This window comes from Corvus cornix, chromosome 4 (assembly GCF_000738735.6).
Source record: "Corvus cornix cornix isolate S_Up_H32 chromosome 4, ASM73873v5, whole genome shotgun sequence".
Lineage (NCBI taxonomy): Eukaryota > Metazoa > Chordata > Aves > Passeriformes > Corvidae > Corvus > Corvus cornix.
This window is the reverse complement of record NC_046334.1, coordinates 32,791,714-32,801,536: the sequence shown is the minus strand read 5'-3', so window position 1 is coordinate 32,801,536 and position 9,823 is coordinate 32,791,714. Positions and strand designations below refer to the sequence as shown.

Below are 9,823 nucleotides of genomic sequence, written 5' to 3'. Positions count from 1 at the left end.
CAGAATAATAAGGCTACCTGCCAAATCTTTTCACATTAGGCAAGCTGTGATTGACTAAGCATAAAGATGTAGGTGCTTGTAAATTGTGAATCTCAGAAACAGAGAATTTTCTTTTCTCTGTTGTGAAAAACGAGGTCCACTCTTTGTAAAATTTTAAGGAAAGTTTAATAAAAGGGACAATTAGGAGACAACAGCAACAAGGGTGTTATGGCCGGGTGCTTCGGCAGAGATCCAAAGGCACACCTTTACATCCAAAAGATCGTCTTTAAAAGTACATTGCTTATTTCGTATTCATCACCATCATGCATCATTCATTGCTTCCTTTGGAGTTGTTGAGTATCATCCTATCAGCATTATCTTCCTCCTTGGCTCCATTCCGTCTGGTTTCGGGTTCTTTTCGTCTGATAAGATTTTCCAGGAATGTGAAGACACCCCCCCCCCCCCCCCCAATCCTTCCCAAACTGGCCACACAAACTACAGACATTCTACAGCATTACATTACAGAACCCAGGCAAAGCTTTTCTAACATTAAGGAACATAAAAAAACCAACATCACAATACATTCATAACAATTATGGAACATGCGAAAAGCCAACATCACAATACTATTTATAACACAAAGTGAAAGACGCCGCTTGCAAAGATAATGGTCCATATCGCTGCGGTAGTGCCATGATAAATCCTTTGCCTTCCGTTCCCGCTGGCCGAAAGCAGCGGGTTCCCAGCAAGACTCCAGGGCAGAGACCCGCGCTGACGGCACAGACGGCCCCGAGCGGCCGGGCAGGGGCAGCGCCCCGCACCGAGGGCTGTCCCGCTGCCAGCGCCGGCCCCGGCCCGCCCGCCCCGGTGACGGCAGCGCGATGGCGGCGGGCGGAGCGCGGCGGCGCGGACGGCGCCAAGATGGCGGCGCTGCGGGACGGGGACTTCGCGGCGCTGCAGATCCTGCTGAAGGTGAGCGGGGCCGGGCCGCGGGGGGACGGGGCCGCCGTGCCGGGCCGCGGCTGGGCGCCCCCGCTTTGCTCCGCGCCAGGCGCCGTCCAAGGGCGCCGTGCGGCAGCTGTGCCAGGAGTGCTCCTCCAGCCCGCCCGCCGCGCTCGGCCCGCTGGCGCAGCGCGCCTGCCCCGGGCTCGCCGTCAGCGCCGAGGAAGCGGAGCAGGTAGGGCCGGGCGGGGCAGCCGCGGGCCCCGGCGGGAGGGAGGGAGCGGGGCTGTGCGGGCGCCAGCACGGGGGGTGGCCCAGGCCCTCCGGAAGGTGCGGGCCTCCGCGGCTGCTGCTGGAACAGGGTGTGCGCGGTAACGGCGACACTCGCCCGGGGCAGAAGGGAACGCGCTGAGGCTGCGGGCCGGAGGGCACCGAGGAGCTCAGCCCCTTCCTGCTTAGGCTGTCGGGCTGTACTTGGATGCCTGAGGCTCTGGTGGTGTGTGTCTGCTGGCTGTGAAGGCCCGTCCCGTGCTGTTTGTAATGCTTTTCAACCCAGCGGAGCCCCTTCTCCTCTTCCTTCCTGACAGCTGGTGTCTGCTTTGCACAACCTCACCCGGCACGTGGTGTACCGCGGCTTGACCAGGGCGGAAGACATCCTCTGTCTTTTCCCAGAAAACTTCCACCAAAATCTGAAAACCCTCTTGACTAAGATAATCTTGGAGAATATGTGAGTGCTACCGACCTGCCATTTGCTTTCAGCTGGACAGTTAAAGCCTGTGTATGTGGTTTGATACATGGATAGTTAGCGACATGCAGAGTCTTGTTTCGGTGAATTTTGTGTGTGCCTTCGGCACAGCCACACAGGTTGGGATGAGAACAGTTGAACAGATTATGTCATCTGAGTGAAATGGTCAACAGAACACAGCCATGGGCACACAGAGTTTTCCCATGACTTTTGAAATGCATGTGGGCCACATTCCCAATATATGCAAAGCCCCTCTTATCTTAATAGCTGTGTGGTGGAAGAATGGTACTGATGACTATAAAACATAGAGGGCTGGATTTCCCCAATAAAAAATCCAGGTAGTATCCAGATGCCCATCCATTTGTCACTGTGGCTCAGGTGCAAAGGCATTGTAGGGGATAGAGCATACATGAGGTAGTGGCAGAGGGCAGTTCTGCTTGTACATCTCAGTGGTTGGGAGCCTATTGCTTTGATAAAACCAGGCAGAAAGGTCCAGGTTTTAAATGAGCTGCCCTTCCAGAAGAACCCATAGTTGGTCAGCAGTTTGCCTGCCATTACCCACCAGTCCCAGCCTTTCCATGGCACTCAGTAGCGTAGGCAGTCTCTGTCCCCTGCTTACTGCTGGTGACCCTTCAGTCAGAGATAAGCCATGCTAAATGTTTGCCTCTTTTTTTTTTTTTTCTCAGAGCATTGTTGATGCTGTTTTTCTCCACTTTTTCACAGCTCTGCTTTGAGGAATGAAGCACAAGGAAGTCAGAGTAAGTAGTAGTTCCCATCTTGATGCAGTTGAAGTTTCCTGAAGTCATTTGAGCTTGGAGTTTAGAGCAGTGCATCCCAGCATGGCACAGGGTTATTCCTGCTGGGCTTAGATGGAGCTGTATGATTGTGGCATGGCAGAGCTTAGCAGAAGCCAACACACTTGTATTCAGATCCATGCTCCTGTGCTAAATTGTTTCTAGCTCAAGGAATCCTATTCAAAGCTCAGTCTGTGGCTGCCTTGCAGAGTGCAGTGTATAGCAATTACTTGCAAAACTTTTGAAACTTAAGCACTCTGACTTCTCCATTCAGGTCTTTAAGGGATGTTCATATGCAATAACTGCACTGTAAAGGACGTGTATATATTGTGGAATACCTCATCCCTGCATTTCTTGTCAGTCCTGTGCATTCTTTCATTTCCATGCATCAGCAAGCACACTGCATATATTTGTAACTTGCTTTTTCCTTGCCTTTCTAAATACTGACGTAATTAAGGAGTGCCAACTTTAACTAGGCTAGTTAGGTGTTCCTGCAGCTACAACACTTGGTTTTCTCCCCAGGCAATTTTCTTTACAACTGTAGCATTTAAAGGCTTGCCACTGAGAGCTGACATAGAGTACCCCGACGTCTGCATGGATCCTCTTTACCCTTTGCTTTGCCAGCAGAGGAGGTAGTGTCCAACAGCTAAACAGTAGGGCAAGACCTGGAAATACACTGTCCCTCAAAGTTTTAATGGAATATGAATAGGGACAGGAAAGAAACTATTGCCAAATGCTAATGCTTTGCTTACACTAAACAGTGTTCTAGTGTTACCAAAACACAGAATGCTTTTTCCTGTGTCCTTAGTGCTGTCATGTGTTAGAGATGAGAGCAGCAGAACACACTGGCTACGTCTTCACAGCCCTGAAGCAAGGCTGGCTGTGTGGCTCTTGGAGCACCACCCAGGACCTCTGCTCAGACCCTTATGTCTTTGTATGTGTTAGATGAATATTTAACCCTGTTGGAATGAGACTGTCTCCTAGAAAATAATGGATTCTCTTAGTATTGTATTCATGAAGTATCTGACATGCATTACATAGGGACCAGGGCACTGGTCCAAGGCAGACATTCCAACAGATCGATCTGTGTTAACATAAAAAAAGTGAATGGTTTCCTGCCCCTCCCAAGCCACCAGCAATCAGTCTTTGCAAATTAACATACGAGGCTAAACAGATGCATTTTGTGTTCATGCAAATGCTGCCAAGAGCCGGCCCTAACTGACTGTGAACTGGAATTTGTTCCAAAAGCAGGAGCAAGGCAGCCAGTTGTGCACTGCCCCCTGGAGCTCTGCTCAAGGAAGCATCAGGAGCAGGGAGAGAACGCCTTTCCCCAGACAGAAAAAAAATCAGTTCGGCAATAAAGCACAGAGAGGAAGCAACTTGAGTGTCTGTAGTCAGTAGGAAGGCTGGCAATCAACCCCTGGGGAGGACACTAAGCATCTTAGGATAGGCAGAATCCAGACAGTCTGCAACTGCCTGCTGAGACAGCTCTTCCCTTAGCAGCCAAGTTAGACCTGTCCTTCTTTCCTTGGGAGGGCTCAAGAGGTCTCCAGCTCTGGGCTATTGATGTCAGTATTGCACCAGACTGTTAAATGGTTTCTGTTAGGTTGCATATAATTAGGATGATACTTGAAGTATTTTTAAGGAATGTGAAGATTGCAGTTTGCCAGTATGTTTGCTGTACTACAGGATGCTTTGGTTCCTAGGCTGGGGAATGTGAAATAACATGTTTTATATTGCTGGATTTTAGGAGCTTTCCTGTGTGCTTTCTTACCAGTTTCAGAGCAGAGCAATACGCATGCAGGTGCCAAAGCAACACATGATGAAACACTAGTTGAGTGTAGCAGGCAGCAAGGCAGGGGATGAAGGTGTGGAGAAGACATGACTGCTCTCTGCTCCCAGCTGCTTTGGGAATTCACCTCTGCTTCTTGCACTGAACTATCATTGCATGTAATGATGGGAGAACCCCTTTTTACCCTTCCAGTGTCATGAGGAGGCCTTCAGAGACTGGCTTATTCCAGAGTAAAATAATGTGAAACCATGTAGTAGCACTAAATTTGTACGCTTCCCAGGGCCAGAAGTGGAGAGGCATGTGCATGGTGGTAGGCACAGGTTCCAGGGTCTGGTATCATCCTGTGCTGCTGGACCTAACAGAGCCATTTTTTGATCCCCCAGTCTCCCTGCCTCGGCTCGTGGACATGGACTGGAGGGTGGACATCAAGACGTCTTCAGACAGCATCGTAAGAATGGCAGTCCCTACCTGCCTGCTGCAGTTAAAGGTAATGGCAGTGGCTGGGAAGGACTGAAATAATGAAGTCCAGCACCTGACTTGCCAGGGCAAACCAGCTCGGACAGGCATGTGGAGCTTGCCTCTTGCCTGGTGGGCAGTTAGACTTTTTCAGAGGTGATATCTGAAATGCCACAGAGCCTGGGAATGATGTCTCTGATGAAAGCTCTCTTGCACAGAAGTTTTCTGTGCATGAGGAGGTGAGAAGTCACCATGTTTGTTCCTAGTTACCATTGCTTTCTACAGAAGAAAAGAAGATAAATCCTGAAGCCATCATCCTTTAAGTCTAAGCACTCCATCAGCATGTTTAGCTGGCTTCATTAGTTGGGAAATGACTTTAGAGTACTAATAACTTCCTTCACTGGCACATCTATCATTTGGGGAGTATACCTAACTTACTGCTTGTGTTCTACAGAGTTGTGGATCTCCCCCAACCAATAAAAATCAGATGGGTGGGATTCAGAGGAGGAGTTAAAATCTAATTTCTGTGTTTGGGGTGGGGTTAAGTATCCTGTGTGGTATCTGCTGAGATGCTTTTGATACAGATGTGGCTTCCTGCCAGGAGTATCTTCAAAATTTCCCAATACTCATGGCAGTAGATGCTCACTTGCACTCTGTCAATGGGAGTGCATTTCACTAGTGGAGCACACAGCTTAGGAAATGTGCCGTGATTCTTCAGGATGGAGTTGGATTCCAAATTCAAACCGTTTTGTTTAATCTGTATATTAAACACTGACTTTTGTAGTGGCCCTGGAAAAACACGTGAATGAATTTTTTTACAACATCTGCATTCCTATTTTAAGATTCAGGAAGATGCTGCCTTATGTGGAAATAATCCTGTTGTTTCTTCACTGAATGTGGAACTGAGCAAAGAAACCCTGGACACTATGTTAGAAGGTCTGGGAAGGATTCGGGACCAACTTTCTGCCATTGCAAACAAATGAATGCTCAAGGGCATGGATTCCAGCAGCAAGGACGGGAAGTATTCTCTACCTACAGCTGTCTGAAGTTGCAGCCTGGTGTAGCATGTTATCTATTTCAGCAAAACAAAACTAAAGAGGTTTCTTTTTTGGATGAATGAGATAGCTCTTGAAAAGCTAACACTCAAATATTCATTTGGTTGGATGCCAAAAAGTGCTTTCCTATTATGTTGTTGAACAAAAGTTATTCATCATTTCAGAAGAGGATTTATGGCTTAATCACAAGGGTCATAACTGGAAACAGCAAATAGCTGCAGCCATGAAGCAAGTTCTATCTGTGTCCTGAAATGAGAATCTAAAAGGCTCAAGCTGGGTAATGGGCTGCCTTCTGACATGAGAAAAGGAGGGTGCTTCTCTGAAACGTGCATGGACTGAGGTGCCTGCTGCATGTAGCACTCTCCCTCTCAGTGAAGCACAGCCGTGCTGTAGATGGTTGTTATTGCTTGGTAGAGCAATGACGCTGCCACGCGTTCCCTTCTGATCAGCTTCATAGCACCGTTTGCAAAATGACTGTTCTGAACATCTTTAGCAGGAACTCATTTCCTCCTTCTGTTTGAAAAGGGAAAAAGGAGTTCAGGTAATTCATGTTTGGGGTTTATTGGACTCTGGGCTTTGCCTTTGCTGCACAAAAACCATACTGGGAGAATAAAGAATTGAAGGCTGTTGTCTGTGCTGTAGGAAACCCCTCTGTGGCAATACATGCCTATACTTCTCCAAAGTGTTCTGTTGGTTGTGTAAATCTTCATTTAATTAAAGAATGAACTGCTAATTGATTTTGTGAATCCTTTTCAGTGTGGAGGAGATGTTTTCCTGGGTTACCTCAGTCTCTTTGTGATGGTCCCAAGTTTCTAGGCTAGTTTAATGGATGTTCATGTTTGTTGCTAAAGAAGGATCTTTTGTTTCCTGTTCAAATTGATTCATGATTTAAACTTCCTTCTCTTCATTATAATACAATTTCAGGACACCTTTTTCCATGGGCACCACCTCTGTACAATATTAGAGGTGATGACCCTGACCTAGAAGTTTATAAAAATACGTGCGTTGAGAATGTGGAGGAGTTAAATGCAGAAAATCAACAAAATTCAGATTCTTCTTTCTGGTGAGCTTCTATAGAAGTCTGTATCCAAAAGTATTTATGGAAAAATCCAATCTTTCCTACAACACTGGGCTCTCCTTCAAGACATAAAACATTTTTTGTTGTGTGTGGAAACACAAAATCATTCCAGAAGGGTGCATAAACTACAAGAACTTTGTTAATTAATTTTATACATCCCCCAAAGTGCAGGCTAGAGTATAAGTGAAGGCTGTGCCTTTAAAAGATAATGGTGAAATGCAGCTTGTGCATCCAGATCAACTGTGTGATGAGTCCCTTGTCAAGGTCTACTTTGAGCAAAGATTATAATGCTTAATATGGTATCAAGGCAAACTGGTACATTTCATGTATAATAGGGACGTCTGAATAGAGAAGATGGATATTTAAGAGTATGTTCTGTAAGAGTCAAGCTGTGAAAAACATCTCTAACAGACTACTTCAGTTCAAGGAAGTTTTGTTGCCTTTGCAGCCTAGCCTTAAAAAAAAAACCTCGTATAGTTTATATAGTACTGTTTTAGAAGGTGAGAATCACAGAGGAGGCAAATAATGCAGGATGAAGTACTGCAGTGTTAGAGGAGCTGAGGAAGTCAAAACACAGTGGAAATCCTTGAGGTAAATACTGAAGTTACAGTCAAAATGTAGGGTCTAATGCAAGGAAGAACTGATGTTTGTTGGCATGTAAAACAATTACACAACTAGACTAGTTGTAAAGAAAAGAAAGACTTGAAAATGAAAAGGCTTTTCCAGTGGCAGAGTGGAGCTTTCTGCAGGTAGCTAAAAGTTGCTTGTGGAGTCATAATGAAAAGGAGTGTGCCCACTGGATCAGATGGCACATGCCAAACATCTGGTGACTTCAAGGGCTAGATTTCAAGTCATTCTGCAAGAAGACACTGGTATTTTCTAGCCACCATTTAGGATGCTGTGAGAGCTTGCCTTCAAATCTTTGCCTAAATTGTTAGGTAGTTTATTGCTGGCTCTAATCTCCTTAGCCATAAGAGCTGAGACTGCTCAGAAAAAGGTATATAAAACAAGGGAGGCTGAGTAGGACTGTCATTATCCAGACAGCAGGAGAACTTCACATTGAAGTCCTTTTTGTGGAGACTGCTACACGGAAAGAGTAAATTGCCTGCTATTGCAGGCAATCATATGTGATCTTTTTCATGAAATTATTGCTCTCTTAAAATGTTAGATTTTCATCCTCTCTCCACATATTGCTGCTGTTTGGTAGGGCTAGCCTAAGAGATGATGTATTCATCCCTGTTACCAGTTTGTTACTGTGCCAACACTGTCCTCTTTTGCTTCTTTCTTACCTTTCCATTTTTCCCTCCTACTTAGGAAGCAGTAATATCCCACTTTTGATGGCTAAGCCTTGTAAGCTCTGTGTTCTGTGCCTTTCAGAATTGCCATGGCCATTCTTCACTTAACAGTTTGCATCTCCTTTGAACGGGGTCATCACCACAAGTGTTTCTGGAGGATTGTCCAAGGACATTACTAAAGAATGAACTGTCATAGTATGTGCTTCACCTGAATGAACGCCTGCCAGGAAACCACATGCCTTCATAGTGAAGTGGAGCTTAAAAGCTCCATCCTCATTCCAGTGTTTGAGAAATAGAAAATTCATTTTCTACATGTACACTTGATAATGGTGCTAATTCAGTTACTGTAAGCAAAACAGTGATAAATTTATTTGTAAAACTCAAGTATGCAAGTTAAATTCAAATTGTAATTTCATAATCATACGTGTTGAATCTCTGTCAAAGTGTTGAAAAAGCATTAAAAACGTTAAAGCCTACTTTGTATTATTCAAAACAATACAAACAATGCTTCCTTTTACTGCAAGAACATGTGCACTTTAGGGTGTTCAGACTAAAAATGGCGTAGATGTGATTGAGAGCAAAAAAAGCTTAGAAAGAAAATGCCTCTAAGATTCCTAGCTTCTACTTCAGTTACTGATCTTCAAACACTGGTTTAAAGCAGTAGAAGACTTTATAAAACTCATGATGGCTTGGTAAAGGTATAATAATTACTCCAAATTTAGAGTTTAATACGTGAAATTTATATATTCAAGCTCTTCCAAAGCTACCATCTGTACAAAATTTTTGCTTTAACTGAGGTCTTACTATTTCACTTCAAACAAGTTATTTTGTTACTAGTAATCTGGTTTAGAATTGTTTTGACCTAAGTTTAAAATGTTAGTTTCTATTTTTTTGGTATCTAATTTTCACTGGATATAATAAAGTTTATTTAACAGTATAGGTGTTATAGATCCTGCCCAGATCAGGATTGGAAAAGGCATTTTGGGATCAAGAGACCAATCTGGGATAGGTCTCTTGTTAAATTAACACCTCTCTTAAAAATCACAACAGCTTAATCTCGGTTTTTGGTACCAGGAGCAACATACCTAGTGGTGTAATTTCCTCAGCTGCTTTGTAACTGCCGTTATTCTGAGTCATCATAACCCCTACAAAAGTAGCAGTTTAATACATTCACCACTCTTTTTTATACACCCTTAAAAGATTCATCTCAGTAAGCTGTAGAGTGGCAGCACTTGAAGTTGAGGAATCCCACCTCCCCAGAACTTTTCAGTTACACTCAAAAAATTGTAAGTATCCTTTTGAAGCCTCACTGTAAGGATCAGTGGCCAAACAGTCCTTGCCCTTTTAAGCACATAAGAACCTGACTGTTGCTGCTCAATGCTTTAGAAACCTCTTTTCTGGAGTTATTAGTGCCTATGAGTCTTGCCACTGACATTGCTGCTGCTGAAGTGCCTATGAAATACATAACAAAAATAGCAACACAGTGCACCCACCCTGTGACATAATTCACTGGTGTATTTTACTGTCACAACAAGAAGAGGGACCATGGCAGGGTCAGAGCTGGCACTGCAGGCTCACAAGCTTCCTAAGCTTTCTGCAACATTGGCCTTTAAGAAAGAAAGAATCATGGAATATCCCAAGTTGGAAGGGACCCACAAGGGTCATGGAGTCCAACTTCTGACCCTGC

The 9,823-nt window shown here is 44.8% G+C and overlaps 1 protein-coding gene across 3 annotated transcripts; it reads left to right on the top strand.

Annotated features, from left to right (window-relative positions):
• Window positions 1–873: 873 nt before the first annotated feature.
• On the top strand, window positions 874–8,612 carry LOC104697076 (COMM domain-containing protein 9-like). Of its 3 annotated transcripts, none has more exons than XR_005601796.1 (6): window positions 874–951; window positions 1,509–1,648; window positions 2,390–2,424; window positions 4,636–4,739; window positions 5,551–6,304; window positions 8,219–8,612. XR_005601796.1 is itself a non-coding variant. In XM_039551208.1 (6 exons), the coding sequence occupies exons 1-6, from the start codon at window positions 901–903 to the stop codon at window positions 5,689–5,691; spliced, it is 597 nt and encodes a 198-aa protein (XP_039407142.1). In that variant the 3' UTR covers window positions 5,692–8,612. The 3 variants fall into 3 exon arrangements, 2 of the variants coding, with proteins under 2 accessions (XP_039407141.1, XP_039407142.1); XM_039551208.1 differs by adding an exon at window positions 1,031–1,156 and having other exon boundaries at window positions 901–951; window positions 5,551–8,612; XM_039551207.1 differs by having other exon boundaries at window positions 5,551–8,612.
• The last annotated feature ends 1,211 nt before the right edge of the window (window positions 8,613–9,823 follow it).

Bases quoted from the DNA above. Each gene is read 5' to 3' on its own strand.
- LOC104697076 (XM_039551208.1), top strand. From the start codon at position 901: ATGGCGGCGCTGCGGGACGGGGACTTCGCGGCGCTGCAGATCCTGCTG. The intron at 1,157-1,508 runs GTAGGGCCGGGC...CCTTCCTGACAG, and splicing joins GCGCCGAGGAAGCGGAGCAG to CTGGTGTCTGCTTTGCACAA. The intron at 4,740-5,550 runs GTAATGGCAGTG...TCCTATTTTAAG, and splicing joins CCTGCCTGCTGCAGTTAAAG to ATTCAGGAAGATGCTGCCTT.